The following is a 20,300-nucleotide window of genomic DNA, read 5'->3' on the forward strand; positions in this document are numbered from 1 at the left end:
GCAGAAATGGCGATATGGTTCTGCCAGACTGCTGAAAAAATGTGCTAAAATCTGCGAACTTCACATGCAACCCTGGCCGAAGCGCTGCCGCATCGTTAGAATTAGTATTGCCAACAATGTATCAAGGCAAATAGTAGCACGTTGAACGAAGTGGCAACGCCATTTTCAAAACAGCTGATCGTTTCGGTTTTTTTAATTTTGTTATTCAATAAGTCCGGCTGGCAGCTCAAATGTGCAGTTCAATCAATTAAAACAAACAAAATGCAGGCGCTACGCCACACGTGGACCTTGCGCGGCCTTCACTGGAGCTGCTGGAAGCGCTTTCTAACGCAAAGCTGCACTGGCAACGAGGTGAGAATTCCAATACAAAGGGGCCACAACTAAAATGTATTTTTCACGGCAGTATTTGGAGTTGAGTAGCGATGTAAAGCGTCGCATAGAGACCCACTGGCGGGACCAGCTCAGCGGCGGACAGTTTAATGCCAAGCAGCCGGCAGACAAGTACTACGTGCTCTCCATGTTTCCCTATCCCTCGGGCAATCTGCACATGGGGCACGTGCGCGTCTACACGATCAGCGATGCCGTGGCCCGTTTCCAGCGAATGTGCGGCAAGAACGTGTTCCAGCCCATTGGCTGGGACTCCTTCGGTCTGCCCGCCGAGAATGCCGCCAACCAGCGGGGAGTGGAGCCGGCCACGTGGACACAGCAGAACATAGCACAGATGAAGCAGCAGCTGCAGCGACTGGGCTGCTCCTTTGACTGGACGCACGAGCTGTCCACGTGCAGTCCTCAGTACTACAGGTGGACGCAGCACCTCTTTCTGATGCTGCACAAGCGCGGACTGGCCTACCAGAACGAGGCACTGGTCAACTGGGATCCGGTGGACAAAACGGTGCTGGCCGATGAGCAGGTGGATGCAAACGGCTGCTCCTGGCGATCGGGCGCCAAGGTGGAGAAGAAACTGCTCAAGCAGTGGTTCATCCGGACCAGTGCGTATGCCAAGCAGCTCCTAGACGGCTTGGACGATCCCACGTTGCGCGACTGGAGGGACATTATCAATCTGCAGCGGCACTGGATAGGAGAGTGCAATGGCTACGCCTTCACGCTGCTCACCTCCGCCTGCAACCTGTTGAGGGTGTGGACTGCCAATCCGGAGCATCTCAAGGATCCGAATGCCTTTCTCGTGCTCCGCAGCAAGCACTATCTCGCTAAACTGTCGGGTGCAGGGGGCCTCAGTGTGGAGAATCCATTTGCTAGCACCACCATTCCCGTGGTCTTCAGCGACGAGGCCGCCTTTCCAGCAGACTGCGATGTCTATCTGGCGGCTCCCAGCTTTCGAGCCGAGGACAGGGAGCTGTGGGACTCATTTGGTCTGGCTATCTGCGCATCTGGATCGGAAGAGACACGCCTCAATCCAGGAAACTGGGAGCTGCTCAGGAAGGAGGTGCTCCAGGCAGCCACCCGACTGAATGTTGGTGGCTATCGAGTGTCCTCCAAGCTGCAGGACTGGCTGATCTCACGACAGCGCTACTGGGGCACTCCCATTCCCATTGTGCACTGCCCAAAGTGCGGAGCAGTGCCCGTGCCCGAGGAACAGCTGCCAGTGACGCTGCCCAAACGGGAGTCCTCAGCCTCTGGGCAGGATGTCCTGCTCTGCGAGTGTCCAAAGTGCGGGGATCCAAAAGCGAAACGCGAGACTGACACCATGGATACGTTTGTCGATAGTTCCTGGTACTACCTGCGCTTTTTGGATGCCCACAACTCGGAGCGCATCTTTGATCCCACCCTCGCGAGCCAGTTCATGCCCGTGGACCTGTACATCGGAGGCAAGGAGCATGCCGTGCTGCATTTGTACTATGCGCGATTCATGAACCACTTCCTGAACAACTGCGGCCTCTCGCCCACCAGCGAACCCTTCTCCCGCCTGCTGGTCCAAGGCATGGTCATGGGCCGCTCCTATCGCCTCAAGGGCAGTGGACGCTACGTGCGCGAGGAGGAGGTGGAGGTAGTGAACGCCAAGAAGAACCAGGCGCTGCTCAAGGAGACCAAAGAGCCCGTGGTGATGACCTGGGAGAAGATGTCCAAGTCCAAGCAGAACGGCGTGGAGCCAGGCGAAATGTTCGACCAGTACGGCACGGACACCACTCGCCTGATTATTCTCGCCGATGTGGCACCCACCTCTCATCGTAATTGGTCGAGTGCAAGTATGGCCCAAGGACTATAAGGAGATGTTTAGGGTTGATTTAATTGCGGTTTCTTTCAGCCTTTCCTGGTATACTAAACTGGCAGAAACGACTCTGGCTGACGCTGCAGGAGTTCCAGGCAGCACGCGAGGAGGCTTCCACAGAGGTGGATGTCAGTAGCGAGCAGTTTCTGGCGGAGGATGCCAAGCTCTTTGACGCCCGCAACTTCTACGTCAAGGGCGCCACATTCAACTATCGCCATGCGCATCAGCTGAGCGTGGCCATCTCCAAGATGCAGGGATTAACCAACTCCTTGAGGGTGAGTCTCCTCCAGTCTGCCTGCTGGCAATCATTGCTAATCATGTCTTCTCACAGCGCACGCCCAAGCACATTCAGCGCCATGGCAAGCAGTTTGAACGTGCCCTGGCTGCCCAAATCATCATGCTGGCCCCCATGGCGCCTCACTTTGCCTCCGAGCTGTGGTCCAAGTTTGTGTCCGTTAAGGGTCGACTGAACGACGCCAGCCAGGAGCTGCAGTGGGGAGAGGATGTGCTGTCGCAGCGGTGGCCGGACATCGATGCCGCATACAACCTGGACCTGAGCATCAAGGTGAACGGCTTCGAGAACTGTGTGATCAAGGTACAGCGCACGCTCCTGGACAAGGTGACGCACAGCGATGCCATGGACATAGCCTTCAACACGGAGTCGGTGACCTCGTACCTCATCGACAAGAAGATACGGACCACCAATTTCGTGCTGTATCCGGGCATCGAGGCCATCCTCAACATCTACGTGGACAAGGTGCAGAAGAAGGCGAAACCGGCAAGCAGCAGCGATACGGACAAGGTGCTGGCAGAGTAGCTGCGTCCGAGACTATGATTACTATATTATTAAGTGGATGGGCACAGTTATGGATTATGCGGAACTGGTTGGACCGGTTGCATCGGTTGGGACCCGTGGAAATGCATTTCCGTTAGATTGGTACTCTTTAATCATGTTTAATGTTAAATATTTATAAAAATTGGACTAGTTGTATGCCTGCGCTTTACAAGATTGGTCTCTCGCGAGTCTCGGATCGGATGTAAATGCCTAGGATCATTGGAATATATAACGTTTGCATGTCGCATGTCGCGGGGTGCTCTTCTAACTAAAAGCAAATAAGTCTACGAACTCCACGCGCCCCCTCGGGGGCCTCTCCTTCCTGCCAGGAGGACAGGGACCTCCATCACTTCATCAGCTCGCACATGAGATTCCGCAGGTAGACGTCCAGCTGGGCGTAGTCCAGCAGCGTATTGCGCACAATGTCCAGCAGCATGCTCGGCCAGAGCGTCTCCAGCTTGTGCAGCTTCTCCACCGCATTGCAGGTGTTCTCCAGCAGCAGGGCAAAGTGCTGCCTTCCCCGATCCCTGGCACTGGGCGCCATTGCATTCGCGCCACCCTCACTGGCCCCTGCCGCTGTCGTTGGTGCTGCACTAGCAGGGGCCGCAGTTGCAGCATTCTTCTTCCACTGCAGGGCCTCCTTGCCCACGACGAGGCGCAGGGATTTATTGTCTGGCCGCAGGAGCCACTCCTTAGGCGACAGCTTGCTGGCCGTGCACGTCTCGTCCAGGCGGAGGCGGGCCAGCAGCGGCTGGAGCATCACCTCGGGCATGGACCAGAGAACGAGATCCGAGAGTCCTGCATACATGGCATTGGCTGCCTCCACCTCTGCTTCGGTCACCTCCTGGCCGTTCAGTTGCTTCAGGCCCCAGTGGGACAGTCTGTAGATGGCGTACGCTCTCCAGGACGCCTTCGCGGTTATGCCGTTGCCCTCCGCATCGATGAGCAGGCTGCCCAGTCCCTGCAGCTCCGCCAGCCCGTTCAGCTGGCCGAGACAACTGATGTTCGTTTCCCGGAAGACAAAGTGCTCGGCGTGGGGGAAGCGCAACTTGATCCTGCCCAGAACAGATACGATGCTGTTGAAGTTGATGTAGCTGAAGTTGAGGGTATGCACGTCGTTGGCCTTGGCCGGGTTCCACTGCTTGTCGATGAACCGCAGCGCTCCCTGGCCGTAGATGTTCAGGTATCGGCCGCAGATCTCGATGAGGTAGTCGCCTCCCTGCTCCCTCTCTCGCTCCGCTGCACTCGGCTTCGACACGGTGATGGCTGCTGCAGGTGTGGCTCCTCCTCCAGCTGCGGGTCCTCCGCCTGTCGCCGCCGCTGTCGCTGACTCCCGCCCTCCAGCACTCCCGCTTGTCGGCGTCGACGCCTTGCTCTGGGACGGCACCACAGAGAGCGCATTAGGAGTGACTTTGGCGCGACCTGTGCTGTTGGAGCTGCTGCTGTTGCTCGTGCTGCTGCTCACGGTCTGAGCCCTCACCAAACTCCCTGCCATGTACCGCTTGGAGGCTCCGCCGCGATTTATCTGTAGACCCAGCTGTGTGATGGGCGCGTGGCGGGGACGCTGCTTACTGCTGGCCGGACGGCTGCCGCTGGAGCTCCCTGTGGCGGTGGATGGGGGCACGGGCAGCGTGGCCGTGGTCGATGGCGGCGGCGGATTGGGCGTGCAGCACGGCACAGAAGTGCCATGGGCAGCGGGGGGCGTCAGGGTGAGAGCTGGTGGTGAAGGCGAAGGCGTGGCGGCTGCAAGAGTCGTCGCAGTCTTTGCTCCGTCTTGTGTCGGAGGGGCAGGCGAAGAGCAGGTGGCATCGACTCCTCCCCCCACCACCCTGTTGCAGTTCTCATCGATCTGCGGTGTCGTGGGCTTGTTCCTGCCTGCTCCTCCCTCCTCGTTGTCGGTGCTGTAGCAGCTGGAGCAAGAGTCCACGTTGGGTCCCAGGCTGGAGGCCTCAGATGAGACGCCATCCTCCTCTGGCAGTTTCTTAGAAATGGGCGGCAGTTTGGTCAGCGCCTGCAGCTCGTCCAACAGCTCCTTGGGCTGCTGCTGCTGTGACTCCTCGGACTCTGTTTCCGGCTCCTCGTTGGCAGTGCCCTCGTTGGACTCGTTGATCTTGGCCAGCTCGCTGGTGAGGCGGCTCTTGGGGCGACCCATGGTCTGCTGGGATCGGAGCAGCTCCCAGTTGGTGCGCGCATTCGAAATCACCTCCTCCCGGCGGATGGTGTGGTACGCCTCCGAGCTGCCGTGCGTCGACTGGGCCTGCTCCTTGTGCTGGCGCCAGGCGAGCGCCGCGCGACGCACCTGCTCTGTGATGGGCATCTGGCTGAGGGACTGCAGCAGGGGCAGATATGACACCAGGAAGGACACACAGTCGCCGGCCAGGGACACGGGATTGTTCTCGATCGTTACCTCGAGGAGTCGCGAGGCGCGTGCTATGCTCGCCATATCGTCCACTTTGTGCAGCTCGTTGTGGCACAGCCACAGGCGCTCCAGAGCCACCAAATGCTGGAAGCCATTGATGCGCCGCAGCTTGTTCCGCTTGAGGTTCAGCTCCCGCAGGCAGCGGAGGCCCAGGAAGTCCTGCTGGTTGATCTGACGGATCTGATTCCCCGCGAGATTAAGGGACTTCAGCTGCTGTAGACAGTTGATGCGGCTGCCCAGCGTCGTCAGCTTGTTGCCGTGCAGGTCCAGCACGCGGAGCGAGTCCTTCAGCGAGGCCAGTCCGCCAATGTCCGTGATGCGGTTCTTGCCCAACAGCAGCACTGAGAGCACTGGGAGTCCGTCCAGGTTGGCTATCCGCTCGATTTGGTTGTCGTAGAGATCGAGGAAGACCAACTGCTGGAAGATGCTGCCGTAGCTGGCACTGAGACTCAGCTGCTTGTTCTTGATGCTTAGCTGCTCCAGCGGGCAGCTGGAGGCAGCACTGGGCTCCTCCTCTTCGCCCAGTCCCCCACACAGCGAGAGAGTGCTGCCATTCAGGGCGCTGCTCTCGTCGCAGCTCTGCAGGATGCTCCCAGCCAACGCTCCGCCTCCGCCTCCTGTGGCCTTCAACATGGCCCTTCGCTGCATGAGCTGCTGTTGGTGCTTCATCGCCTGCAGGCTGCTGGACATGAAGCTCTTGGACTTCTCCATGCCATAGCGCATTCTCAGAGCAGGCGGTGGCGTGAGCTGCGCCTGCCCATAGTTGTAGCCTCGCTTGGGCAGCTTCGAGCGTCCGGCTCCTCCTCCGTTGATGGCCAGGGCTTGGGTGGTCAGAGGACTGCCCGAATTCGGACTTCCGCCTGACTTGGGCGACAGATGATGGTTCTGCGGATTCCCGGCATTGGTCATGGCCCGCGTCAAGCGTGGTCCCTGCTGATGTCCCCGCAGGCCAGAGCGGCGTTTGTGCACGCCCAGATCGGATCCCTCCTTGGTACTCCCGTTGGTGTGGTTGTGGCTGTTGTATTCTGAGGGAACGGTAGATCGCGCTTTAGAGGAAGATTCGTTTAGAGACGAATACTTACCATCCCTTGGCGTGGACACTGCTGGTGGTGGAGGAGGAGGTACTGGCGGTGGCGGCGGGGGCAGCTCCTTGGGTATGTGGAAGGTGTTGATTAGATTGTGCTGCAGCGACAGCAGCCGGAGATTGGGCTCCTGCTCGAAGATGGGAATGGCCGTGAGGCCGCGGCGATCGTAGTTGATGCGATCGGGCAGTTCCTCGCGCTCCTTGGCCAGCCGCTGAATCCGACAGATGCCATTCGGCTGCGGCGTGACAATTGCTCCGCTCACCAGCGTCCCTCCCGTGCTGCCCACCAGCGTGTTGGGCGTGGCAGCGGACGTGGCCGGGCGGCAGTTGTTCGAGGCCGCCGAGGAGGAGGTGGACTTGGAGCGTTGACGGGTGATGCCCACCCCACGGTGCAGATTCCGCTGCTGATTGCGCAGCTGAGCGGCGGTCCCATAGCTGCGCTTCAACTGTTGCTGCTGCTGCTGGGGATGACCCACTTGGAGCTGTTCCGCTTGCTGTTGATGATGGTGATGCTGTTGCTGCTGCTGCTGCTGCTGCTGTTGGTATTGGGCTGCTGCGGCGGCGGCGGTGGAGGGCACTGGATGCCGCTTCTGGATGACATTGTGGCTTAGGGTGCTATGGGAGCGACCAATAGGACGCCGGCGAAGTCGTTGATTAAAACTAGGAACGAACGGTTCGATTTTCAGCAAAGATGTTTGAGGTAAGTAGTTCTGTTGTTGTTGTTGTTGTTGAAGTTGTGGCGACGTGGCTGTTGCACCATTGACGGCGGCTGATGTTGCAACGGATGTTGTGGGGAGAACTGCAGCTGGGACGGGTGCTGGTGTAGGTGTATGTGTAGGTGTAGGTGCTGGCGACGGGGACGGCGACTCCGGCGCCTCATCGTGGAGTGTGGAGTACTGCCTGCTGCGGCATTTGGCCATGGAGATCAGCGTGCGACGCCTGGCATGTGTTGCCGCCGCCGTCGCCGTCGTTGTCCTTGGCTGCCCTTGTCCTTGTCCTTGCACCTGCACCAGCGCCTGTCCCTGGCCCTGGCTCTGCCCCTGCACCACACCCTGGGCCGTTGCCGTGCGTGCGACTTCCACCTTCGAGTTTCATAATAGTTCTATCCGAGCGAGCGACTCCGCGAGAGCTTCCGACATGGTTCAAAGTGCTTTCCCGATTTCCTCCTCTCTCCCGAGCGAGCGCTTCCTAGCGTTGCATAATATGGGAGTATGGGGGAGACTGCAGATGCAAAATCCTTAAGTCGAAACCATGGACCCTCTAGCCTCTAGCCAAGTACTCACCGAAAAGAGATGCAAGTGCCGTCCAAGTCCAATTCCAATTCCAATTCCAGTGGAGAGGAGCCCAGATATGTATGCCGCGCACCTGGTTCGGTTATCTAATTTGCGATTGCATTCGGATTATGGATTACACAGATACAGTGCACAGATACTGTAACTTTTGGAGAAGCTCTCCTCTCCTCTTTTCGCTCCACTTTCCACTTTCCACTTTCGACTCTCCACTTGAGGCGGGCGCTCTGGTTCCGTTCCGTTCCGTTCCGTTGCAGTGGCTGCTTCCTGGCGCTTCTCTCCCTCTACTATCCACTCTGCTCGTGGTTTTTCTCTCTTCCGCCCAAATTTTGGTTCAGTTTTAGTTGATTTTTTGTTGTTTTTTTTGTTGTTGTTGGTGTTTTTATTTTTTTCAGTCTTTTGGGGTATTCCTACTCGAATGTTTTTTCGAGTCGCGTCTCTGGCTCTGGCACTGCCACTGGCACTGGCACTGGCAACGGGTCTGGTCTGGTCTGGCTGGGGCTCAAGCCTAAGCCCTCGCCCTGGGCCTGGGCCTGGGCCTGTGCCTGGGTCTCTGGGCATGTTTTATTAGTTTGTTTATTCGGGTTATACATATACATATTGGCGCGGTTGCCATAGACCTGTACTATGTACCTGGTGCAGTTAGGAGACAGTCGCGTCGCGTCGCCTCGTTGTCCTTATTCTACACACCGTTCTCCCGCCTCCCGACTCCCGCCTCCCGACTCCCGCGTCCCGCATCGCGCTCCTGCTCCGCATTCACATTTAGCTATTGCCTATTGCCTATTGCTTCGTGATTTCTGTTATTAGTTTGTTTATTTAAAGCTCTTTTGGAGGCAATATACTAGTACCTGGTTGAGGTTGAGGCACACGGTAAAGGCGTCCTACTAGCACATCACCAGGACGACTGACAGCTAGACAGACACACATATCCACATTCACATCCACATCCACATCCAGCGCACATGTCTATGGGGCTTGTTGCTGGTGCCACTGCTTTCGCTTCTAAACATACCAAAACATTGGATTTACTGGGCTGCAGGCGGTACACCGCAATTGCTAGAGTCCATGGGAAATCATCCCAGGAATGAAGGCAATAGAAATGCAGTTGCACTTACATATAGATTAGGAATTGGCTTAAATTCTTCTGAAAACAAAAGTCGAAGGTTGAAGTACACACTGTCGTCGAGAAAGGTGAATTACAGCACAAGTATTGAATTTGTATGGAAACACGATCAGGATGTAGCAATTGTAAGCCAAAAAAGTCTCCTTTTACACCAAATAACAAAAGAGAAAGACAAACTGCGGCAATGTGTACACACTTTCCCACCACTCTGCCGATCAATTGTGGTGTAGTACGTGGTCTCTCGCAGAAAATTTGATTTTTTCTTTGTTTTGTAGTGTTCTCTTCATTCACCTTGGCCGTGTGCACTTTGGGGGGAAAAGTCGTTTGCATTAAAAACCCATTTCGCGGCTTTTCATTGCTGTTGTTGTTGCTTGTGGAAACATTTCTGATTTGCGTATGGCCCGCCACCGCTGCCGCTGTCGCTGCCGCTGTCGCTGTCGCTGCCGTCGACTATCCAGAAAGCAGCGAAGGGAACACGCACATATACTACATAATTGCCTGCCATCGTAATGGTTCACGTGCCAGCCAAGTGAGTGGTTTTTGGTTGCTTTGCTCCGCTCCGCTCCGCTCCTCTCCGCTCGTGCGAAATATGCAAAAGTTAAGCGACAACCACAGGCGGGTGGCGAGGGAGACGCGACGGCAGACCTGCAGGGAATGCGCAGCGGTGGTGTGCTCTGCCACACACCTAAACAATTAGCCAAGTCTACAGCTGGGAGCGAAGAGTGCCACAAAAGGAAATGGGGGAGGGGGCGGTGGCGTTGCCTGATAGATCCATCGAAGACACTGCAACAATTCGAGTTTAATTGATGCCAGTGCCACTGCCACAGCAACGGCAACAGCAACGGCAACAGCAACAAAAATCGAATGTGCCAAAGCTCGGAGGAGTGTGCGTGCGCTGGCATTTATGAGGCCCCAGTGCTGCTCGCTCTGGCTGTGGCTCTGGCCATGGAGAAAGAAAGCTGTCGAGGCTCCTTTCGGGTCGTTTCTGCCTGCCAGACAGGACAATAACTAAGCCGTTGATTGGCAGGCAGGCCAGGTGCGAGCGGTGTCTCCCATTAAAGTCTCACTTTTCGCCTCTTCCAGACTGCGCCTGATTGGTGCAATCAGTCTTGTCTATGCGTTCAATGAACTTGCCTCGTGTTGCAACAAGTGGCAAGAGCTTGAAGCTTCTGGGAAATCTTTACATCTATTCAAAAATCTATTTCAAGGAACGATTGAAAGGAGATGTCCTCGATCTGGTATCTAGCCTTCCCCACTTATGTGTAACCTGTGAATTCCCCAGCTACTGGTAGCTACTAGCTACCACTGGGGTCAAACTGATTAATTCCCTTATTTGTTTTTGGTCCGTGCGCTCTTCGCTGCTCTTCCTACTTGATTAATTATAAATAAACCCAGCAGAAAAGACAACAGCAACAGCAAAAATTAACAATAATAAAGCGCGTTTCAGTCTTAATGTATGATTGTGTGGGTGGTTGTGTTTGTGTGTGTGTGGGTGTGGGTGTGGGGTGGGGGGGTGTGCATGTGTAAATTATTCATAACGGTATTATCAGCTTTTCTGCGCGCTGCCAGACTGATTAAATTGGCCATCCCATCGCACGTCGGGGGCCAAGCCATGGCAAAAACGGGGGAGAGCGGAGCAAAGCGCTTCGACAGAGGGCGCCAAAAGCTAATGATGATACTCACACACACACACACATACTAAGTGTGTTTGGGTGTGACCTCTGGGTGGGGAGGAGGTATATTAACTAGGTGTTTTTTGCCCCCCACGCTTCACCCTCCATCGATCCCCTTGTGGCCTGAAAAGCACCTGAAATACGGCTGCCCCTGTTGCGATCTGCCCCACCTTCTGGTTAATATACCTTGAGCTGACATTCTCGTGCTCTCCGCTGTGCGCGCTATTTATCAACTCCGGCCGACTCGCATGTCCCCGTTACTGTCCTCTCCGCCGATCCAACCCATTCAGTGTGTGGTCAGGGACAATTGCAGCAGCGAGCTGTAATTATTAAAAAGTATATAACAACAGCAACAACAATCGAGATAATGAGCCCAAGAACAACACAGCACAGGGGATGGGAGGGGGGCTTTCGAGCGGAAAGCGAAAGTGAAAATGTTGCAAAAGGTTGGAGAGCAGACAAAGGAAAGACCAAAGGTTGAACGCTATCGTGGCTCCCCTCAGTCCACCCAGTCGGCCACCCATCCGCCTGCCGTCTGATTCCGCCGTCTCTGCTGCACTCGTTATCTAGAGCAGCGGCGGGGACATGCTCCTCACGCAAAAGCCTGCAAAATTAATGGCCAACAAGGATGTCAACAGCAGCGGCAACAACCACAGAGAGAGCTACAACGGTAAATAGCGCTAACCAGGCTCCTGGGTTAAGTTTACATCCATCGCAGCAGGACAAACGGACCGCCAATGCTACAACAATGCTGCAAGTGCAACAGCAGGAGGAGCAGCAAGAGCAGCAAGAGCAGCAGAGGAGCACCAGTGCGGCAGGCAAAGGAAAACTTTGATAAAACATTAAAGAGGGAAATGGAAAAAGTCCCTTAAGAATGAAGAAAGGAAACGTGAAAAGACTGCGCCCAGGCATTCGGACGTATTAGATTCGGTGGCAGGGGTTAAAGGTCAAGTTCTGGAGATTCCCCTACCTCCCACACTCCTCCCTTCAATGCGTCAGAATAATCAATGTAAGCCGCCACCGCAAAAGCAATGCACTATCATCGATGCACTATGTGCTGCTCCGTCTGCGGTGATGCTAATATCAAAATGCTGCCGACCCAGACGACCGCAGTAATTGAAACATTTGGAAGCGTCACCCAACATACCAGACACCAGAGGCAGATGTAAACGATTTTGTACAGCTTAAGGTATACAGTATGCCTAGTATTTAATCGTATTTTGTTCAGTTTTCATTACAGGGAAGGCAATCAGTCAGCTGACTGCAGTTTTCTGCTGCTTCCCCTTGGAAATCGTAGAAACCGGGATCGCTTGCCAGTGGTCCCGCTCGCACCCGTGCCAGACTCCAGCTGGATGTAGTCCTTCCCGCTGGATGCCACTTCCAGCTCGCTTCCGTTGAGTATTTGTGCTACGTGCGCCTCGTCGATTGTGCCTTTGAATATCAAAGGATATGGCCATTCGTGGCATATCGTGGGACCGCTATAGTCGCGCAGTGTCTCGATCAGCCTATCCAGCCGCAGCATCTCCTCGTGGTCATCGTTGAGGGCCCTCACCTCGTCCAGCAAAGCGGCCACATTGGATTCGAGCACCTGGAGAGTGTGACTAGAAATTAGATTAGCTGAAAAATCGCTTATTTTGCTCGATTTGCTTTGAGCAATGTGTGAATGAACGGGGTCGGACGGGGTGTGGTGGGGTGGGGTGGGGTGGTCGTTCGTGAAGGCAGTACCCGTGCAGTGGTGTCGGATTACATTGACAGTAACTACGACGGCGTTACGGTCATTGATAGCCGCTTCGCCTGGGCCACTGCCCATTCTGTCCGTCCATCGTGTGTTATTTTGCCGCATTCGGCGTTGTCTGCGGCTCGGATTTCCGCTACAAAATCTTGTCACGGGCCTCGTCAATGTCGGGTCTATTAGAACCCAATTAGCAAAGTCTCTGAACCCGGGAAACTAAGCTCATGTTCGATGCATGTTAGAGGGAGGCTCGAGGGCCCCTCCATCCTCATGTTAGCCTACGGCCCTAACGGCTTTCTCTAATTAGCGGTCCAAGTAATCACTGCACCCCCTATCGACAGCCCCCTCCCCCACCTCATTATAGCCCAGACATTCTAACATTTCGTTCCCAATAGAGGGGCTATAATTGCATTAACAGGTCCCAAAACTGTGTCGCAACTGTTAACAGCGGGCTGCTAGAGGGAATGTTACGCTAGATAACAGCGGGTGTGAGAGATACACTTGCGGTAAAAATAATAGCTACACCTTTACAAGTCTTGACACTCTCAACATATAATCAAAGTTCCAATGGGAGAATATTTCGATATTTGTATTCGTTCGATAATGCTTTAAAGTACATAGTACTTAGCTCATACATTGGTACTGCAGTGTACCTGTTGCTACGAACTCAAGTGTATGCACAACAGATGGGGATCGAGAGCGAGAGCGAGAGAGATAACGAAATTGGAACGGAATGCAGCCAGAGAGAGGCATTGTACGTACATAGGTAGGGGTAACATTTACAGCTGCTGCCCGCTAACATTCGGCAGCATTAAATGCAAACAAGTGTCACTCTGTGGTCGAGCGGATTACAACACTTGTTTGTGTGTGGGGTCAAAGATCCGAGCTGGGACAAAATGCAGCAGGCAAGGAAAAGGGATGGGGAAAGGGACAGCGACAGGGACAGGGACAGGGACAGGGAAAGAGAGTGTTCAATTACCAAAAACTCAATATGCAAATTAATAACACATTTTAGCACTTGACGTACACGACCGCGCAAACTTTCAACGCTGTGCAGCAGCTGCCGGCGACGCTGCACCGCCGTGCTAATTGGCGACGTCATCTCGTTGTGGGCGGCGTCGGTGGCCGACGACCGGCGGGCAGCAGCTGCCGTTGTGATCCCGTTAAATATTTAATATTGGAGCGGGAGGGGGGCGACCACTGGCGACACTTGTCAAATTTTTGGTTCGTTTACCGAGAGCTTTTACATAGCGCTAATTTGTTCAAACTCTTTTTGTTCCACAATTTGGTTTTATTTTTTTCTTCCGTTCTCGGGTTTATTCGTCGTCGCGGCTTTTGTTCTATTTTCGAGTGTTTTTTTGAGGCTTTGGGGGCTTTTCCGCGGCCTTTCTGGCCCAGCGCTCGGCGTTGAATGCGGCCCTCCCAGTGTGTGTTGTGTGTTGTGTGGTGCCTCTCCATTTGACGGACAGACAATTTGTTTACGTGCGTCAATCAGTCATACACTCTTCTCTCTCTCTCTCTTTCTTTCATTTAGCGAGAGAGAAGAGTGCTGGATGGAGAACAAAGAATGAGAACCGAACCTTGTGTTTGTTCGTGCCAAAGCTTTTTATCGGTTCTGTTTACGCAGAGACTGAAAGTATAATATGATTTTTGATCGTGTGAAAAACGCTGAAAGCTCTAAGCTCTACAGGCGGGCAGCTTTAGTAGTGTGAATAGCATTGAATGTGTCTCCTAAAGCTCTTACAACAGAACAAATCTGTAACACTAGAACTATTAAAGGTATTTCTGCAATTTCTCGGGAATATTAGAATGCGGACATTATATTTTTATCATTTTAGGACTACGAGAGAGTAAGCTTCTTGAGATCCAATGTCGAAGAGCGTTGGGAGTGCACTGCAAGATTTCGACAGACTTTTGTTTGATACCTGATGCACATCCGTTTTTACTCTACTTTCCGTAAGACTTCCTGCAACTCTAGGCAGTTCCTCAGAAGATATTTCACTGTTTGTATGCTTGTGAGGGGATCGTCATCGTATCTGATGCTATCAGAGCCTAACTTTCATATTTTCCTTAGGTTCAACCATCCAGGAATATTGCAGGGGCAGAGACTGTTGCACCACTTTTCGGCATATTCATACGCGCAGGCCACAATGTCTTTAGAGCAGCGATTCGAAAGTCTTGGCTTAAACGGCTCTTAGCCTTTGTTAAGCTCCACCAATCTGCAATCCCTGCCGCTGCTACTGCCAAGCCAAAACAAGCATCAGCTGCTGGCCATTAAAATTTTAATTTTGTGCACCATTTGACGCCATCTTGGCCCACTGGGCACCATCAACATCAGCAGAGAGCATCACCGATGCCATCGCCATCGCCATCGTCATGGCAATCCCGTGCAAAGCCCTTGGCTTGAGCGATTATGTTGATGGGCAAACGGAGGCTGCTTACCTGCATTGTCCGCTCCTGTCCCCCTGCCCCCCTCGTCGATAATACGCTCAATTCAATTTGCATATTCAGTTGTCCAATGAAGCGCACACCACACAGGAGGGAACAGAAACAGAGCCTTCCAGAACACCCTCCACCGTACTCCAAATCCAATCCAATTCAACCCACTCTCTCCATCCTCCTCCATTCATTCCCACCTCATCTCACGTCCAAACAAATGGTTTTTTCTTCTCCTGCCTTCCAACCGTCCTGCCATCCTCGTTGGCCAACTTGGAAGCAGCCGAAATGTGCCGCTGACAGCCAGGCACGCATGAGGAGATGCTCCACCAGCAGCAGTAGCAGCAGTGGCAACAGCAGCTTCGGCACCGGGCTCAAGGCTCCAGAGCAAATGGGGATCCTGCTGCTGCTGCCATGGCAACTGCTCGAGGCAGGAGTCCGCCTCACCTGCTGTTAGTCCATTACGTTAGCAATTTAACTTGCGCCACGTAAACATGATTATCATCTTAAGTGCAATGTGTGTGCGGGATGTGTGTGGGATGTGCGTGCAACAGAAGCCGAAGTCGAGTGGAGTCGGAGTCGGACTGGCAGTGGGAGTGGAGCGGGTGTGGCATCCATGGGGTATTAAGCGTTCACTTTGCTGTAAGCCAGTTGGCTCGCTGTTTAACAAGTTTCAATCTGCTTAAAATTGCAATTAATTTAAACGCTTTCTTTTCTCCATTATTGCCGAAACCATTGGAATAACAACGGATCCCAGACACCCACTTGCGCACCCACTCGCACACCCATTCGCACCCCAAATCCCGATTCCAATCCGGTTAGAGTGCTGCTGCCCTAATTGAGCTTGTCAAAATCAGGCAGCCACCAGCCAGGTGCTCGTGCCCGTGCCCGCTCCCGCTCCGCTCGTGACACCCATATAGCGGAGCACAGGACACGCAGCATCCGTAGCGGAACAAGTGGCAGTTCTGGACCCGTCAACATCATCAGTTGGCGGCCGGATCCTGATGCGATTGCAGCAGATTGAACCGCAGGAAGAATCGCCCACGCATTCGCCAGAGACCGGAGACCTCATCCCAGAGTCGTTCCCGGTGACAGTTGGTCCAGAATTGCAACAGAAGCTTGATTAATTTGGGGGCGTGCCCGTGTTTAAACATGTGGGCGTGTCTGGGACACAACACCATTTTGAGGCCCAATATAACGTGTGCGGAGTGTAGGGTATGCGATGAGGGCGGGTGTGCTGGACATGCGGCAAGCGTTTGTCAGGCAATGAAAGAAAACATAACTGTATACGAACCGAAGAGGTAGCAGTAGTATGGGAGTTATATCTTTTATCTTTAGGATGCCATACTGTCCTTTGATCTAGAAGGGTATCTAGCTTGATTTCTCTTCAAAAGCTAATACAATCTACTATTTCTGAAGTGCTGATTTTAGAAGCCAAGTATTTGGAAAATATATTTTCCAAAGGGTAGTAGTAGTAGTCGCATCCACCCCCCAGGGATTACCCATTTAAACTCTCGCTCTCACTTGTTTCAGGGGTCCTGACAGGAGGGTAAATATGAAAAGCGAGAGCCCACAGCCAACGGAGAGTCCATCAAAAACACAGACAGTCGGGAAAAAAAGGGAAGCCCCAGACAACTACAACTGCATGCACATACATATACATTTACATAAACATATACAGATGCATACATACATATATGCAGGCAAATATGTATACAGACGGACAGACAGAGATAGACACATCCAGAGAAAGAGAGCATCAGAAAGTACCGTTGACATACCCATTATCAGGAAAACAAACCGGAGATTAACTTGGCAAAATGTCTGCAGACATCAAAAAAAGCAAGCAAGCGGGATGGCAACAGTGGCATGATAACGACTAGGACAGCGCCAGGAGCAGCACCAGGAGATGGACCACCAGATGGCGATGGTGAATAATATATGAGTCTGAGAGTTAGAATAGAGCGACACCGACCTGCAGACACACACACACACGCATTTGGTCTGCGGCCCTGTAAAAGTGACACATGAGCGTAATAACAGCTAAGACCTTCCTAAGCATCCGGCAGTCAACAACCACTTGCTGGATCCGTCCGTGGCATCAGGCTCTGTCCGGAGTACGCAGTATGGAGTACGGAGTCCGTACCACGGGCAACCCCCTTTGGCTGGGACGCCGCTGCACTCAGCATGATTACAAATTATAGCGTCTGAGCAGCCCATGTTCCTGCCTCTAACTCTGTGTCTGTGTGTGTGTGTGTGTGTGTGTGTGCGTGTGCGCTCGAAGGGGCGGACTTTGGTTGCCGCCCATAGGAAATATAATTCCACAACTTGTGCCGACGATGACGATGACGATGACGCCGCCGGGGTCGTCTGGGCTGAAGGCCTGCCAAAGCGGGGAAGGTGGCCAAACGACTAACGAATTTGGTGCTGCACGCATTGCCCTCAGTCCCCGGCCGTCCGCCCTCAGGCCTGTTCTGGTGCTGGATCTCTGGCCTGTGGCTGCTGCCTGGTCCTTGCCTTCTGGTGGTTGGCCAGGACCTGCAGACTGTCAGACCTTGCCGCTGGTTGGTTGACTCTTTGCCTCGGACTGGCTTTGATGGGAGTGTGCAGTCCGTCCGCCCCGGGTTCTCCCACCCCTGCAGCCTTCCGGTGCGTCCATCGTCCATCCCCCAGCCCCCCGTCCCGTCCCGTCCCTCTCTCTCTGTTTAGATAATTCTGTTAGCTTTTAATGTTTTCGTTGTTTCGTTGCTCGTTCTAATAACTTGATTATGCATTTGCCTGTAAATTTGTGGAAATGTCTGCTTTATAAGCTGCATTTAAGATGGCGTCGCCACCGCAGGGGGCTGCTGGGAAGGACACAGGAGACGGGAGACAGGATGCTGATGCGGATGCCGATGCTGATGCAAGCCCCTTGTCTGTCTAGAGGGATTCTTCGGTAAGCCTAAAAGCATGCAATGGATTTCGAGTGAAAGTCAAGGTGAAAAAGTGACGGTAAAAGGCAGCCGCCTCAGGGGGGTAAAAGAGAGCTCCAGGAAGCGAATTAGCCATAAAATACAAACCATTTCCTTCAGAAACAACGACTCCTCCCTGCCTTGGAAATGATGATGGACTTTACCTTAATTCCCCTGGAGTTGTAGATGGCTACCTTTTGCTCCTATTTAAATAATAATAATAACGACATCTATTTTGGTGAGCAATTGTGCATCGTTTCCTCTATCAGAGCATTATGTCCCGGCATATAAAACTTACTTTTACTACTACTCCCATGCTTTATGACCACTTTCGTTCGCTTCATGTGCCTCTGGGCCCTTGGGTTATTCGCTCCATGTGTGGGTGGGCTGGTGGTTAGGCGGTTAGGTGGCACGTGGCAGAGTGCGCGATTTCTCAAGGCGCAAGGTCAAGCCAAAGTAACCCACACAGGAAGACAGAGACACAGATAGATCCTGCGACCGAACACAGACCTAAATCCTTTTTGATTAAATTCAATGGTTTATATCCAATACTCGACCTCTTTCCTTTTTCTGTCTGAACATTTTATATGTCTTTGAAACGCATTATTTTCAGCCGAATCCCCATTTTGTTGTTGGTCCACCCACACACAAAAACACACACTGAGACACAACCAACACACACGCACACAAAGAGACATAAAACAAAATGGAGACTGAAGACAGGAGAAAATAGATTGAAGTGTAATCATGGTTTTGAACTGCTCCTCGGTCATACATTTAATCCGAGCCAACGTAGCAGACACAAAATGGCCAAAAAACGACGACGACCAACGAAATGAGAGAGAAAGTAAGCGTCTAGCTAGGGTCTAGGGTCTAGGGTCTAGGGTCTGCCCAGGCCCCCACCCAACCAATACAGAATATAGAACAAAAGACGTTGTAATTGGAAGAGAGGCTGGGGACTGGGGGCTGGGGACTGGGGGCTGGGGGCTGGGGTCTGGATGTTCGTTCAGCTGTTGGGACTCGTGCGGCGATGCTTATTCCGCCTGACTGATTGGCAGCTCCTTTGTCTCTGCTCCCCCATATCAGGATGTCTTCGAGTGGTCTCCCGGCATCTCCACCTCTTATGCTGCTCCTTCATGTGCTATCTAAGTTTGTTTGAATAAACTTAAGCGAATGTTTTGTAAGAAGATTTCCTTTACAGAGCCAGAGAGAGAGAGAGTGGCTTGGCTCTGGTTGACACAACTACATATGGCTGAGAACAAGTACGAGACAACTTAGGGGAGGGGAACTGCAGTCAGAGGCTTCCCCCAAAATCATGGACTGACTTCTGACATCGCCTGAGCATCCGCCCCGAGAATCCTTTTCAAGTTCGCTCGCTTTGCATTCTGATTGCCAGGCACTTGTAAAAGGAGACTCTACTCTGCCTTCCTCGTATCGATTCGGTTCGGTTCAATTTGCTTCGATTCGTTTTGGTTTGGTTTGGTTTGGTTTGGCTATAAGTCCACCTTAAGCCACTTGACCCATGCATCCCACCGTACGGACTACGAGTATCATAATAAAACGTATAATTTTCAGCAATTTAGCAATGCCGGACAGGACACACAGGCAAACAAAGTCTTAGGTAGAGGCTCAGCTACAGAGACACAGAGATACAGGGACAGAGACAGAGACGGAGACGGAGACAGAGGCAGAGACGACGGAAGCGGAAGAGTGTTCGTTCGATTTTGAAATAATACTTAATGACCGTAAAATGATGTAGTGAAAGTCAAGTGTCCTTTCGATTGCTCCTTTTGTGTGTTACGACCGGCCGTTTCGGGTGCTATAATCATTCTGCGGTTTGATGTTTGGACTCAAAAGATGATTGCAAATAATAATACAGTGTACGACAGTTGTGGTGTGGAATGACAGGTTGAAATTGATGCAATTTGTTTGGTTTCTGGGGACATAGAGAGAGTGTCCTGCCTCAAACAATCAAAACAGGAGTGGAGTAATATATAATTCCCAAAATGACTACCTGCTGTATCTTTAATTACTACCAATCGGTAACTCAGGCAGGAGAAGCAATAATCTTGATTGCTTTTATACATTCAATCCTTACGGAATGCCAAATGAAGTCTTAATCCTCCTCCTGCTGGTGCAACAACAACACTTCATTAAGGGGAATGACCATGGTCCATGACCAGGCCCCGCCCAACAGTTTAAAGCCCTGCAAAATGATTGAATATTCCAGCTCAATTGTGTACCAATTTCGTCTCCACCCAAAACAACACCTCAACAACAGTTGCCCTCTGTCAATCCATCATTATTTTCAGTGTAACTCGACACTAGAGGTATTTTCCACACTCGAACCTTATTTGGTATGTGTCTGTTGCTTTTGTTTGTCTTAGCCTTTGGTTTTGCTATTTGTATCCGTGCCTCGTGTCTCTGTAGTCGAATATTCAGCATGGGGGTGGAGGGAGGCAGAAGAAGGCTCTTAAAATGGTCATAAAGCAAATTGTGAAAAATTATTGTGTATATAAAATTTAATGACA

At 52.6% G+C, this 20,300-nt stretch overlaps 3 protein-coding genes across 4 annotated transcripts; 1 reads left to right on the plus strand and 2 right to left on the minus strand.

Moving 5' to 3' along the window:
- Positions 1–227: 227 nt before the first annotated feature.
- LOC6599680 (probable leucine--tRNA ligase, mitochondrial) lies at positions 228–3,330 on the plus strand. Its single transcript, XM_002024747.2, has 4 exons — positions 228–351; positions 404–2,204; positions 2,264–2,502; positions 2,559–3,330. Exons 1-4 carry the CDS (start codon positions 262–264, stop codon positions 3,042–3,044), a joined length of 2,616 nt encoding a protein of 871 aa, XP_002024783.1. The 5' UTR covers positions 228–261; the 3' UTR covers positions 3,045–3,330.
- A 46-nt stretch (positions 3,331–3,376) lies between these two features.
- Positions 3,377–7,523, minus strand: LOC113566333. The gene is made up of 2 exons (XM_026991547.1): positions 6,560–7,523; positions 3,377–6,496 (listed from the first exon to the last, which is right to left on the minus strand). Exons 1-2 carry the CDS (start codon positions 7,483–7,485, stop codon positions 3,409–3,411), a joined length of 4,014 nt encoding a protein of 1,337 aa, XP_026847348.1. The 5' UTR covers positions 7,486–7,523; the 3' UTR covers positions 3,377–3,408.
- A 4,311-nt stretch (positions 7,524–11,834) lies between these two features.
- On the minus strand, positions 11,835–13,728 carry LOC6599677. Of its 2 annotated transcripts, none has more exons than XM_002024744.2 (2): positions 13,410–13,728; positions 11,835–12,238 (listed from the first exon to the last, which is right to left on the minus strand). In XM_002024744.2, exons 1-2 carry the CDS (start codon positions 13,482–13,484, stop codon positions 11,900–11,902), a joined length of 414 nt encoding a protein of 137 aa, XP_002024780.1. In that variant the 5' UTR covers positions 13,485–13,728; the 3' UTR covers positions 11,835–11,899. The 2 variants fall into 2 exon arrangements, with proteins under 2 accessions (XP_002024780.1, XP_026847340.1); XM_026991539.1 differs by having other exon boundaries at positions 13,362–13,728.
- Positions 13,729–20,300: the final 6,572 nt, after the last annotated feature.

This window comes from Drosophila persimilis, unplaced genomic scaffold, assembly GCF_003286085.1.
Source record: "Drosophila persimilis strain 14011-0111.01,24,50 unplaced genomic scaffold, DperRS2 tig00000676-arrow-arrow-pilon, whole genome shotgun sequence".
Lineage (NCBI taxonomy): Eukaryota > Metazoa > Arthropoda > Insecta > Diptera > Drosophilidae > Drosophila > Drosophila persimilis.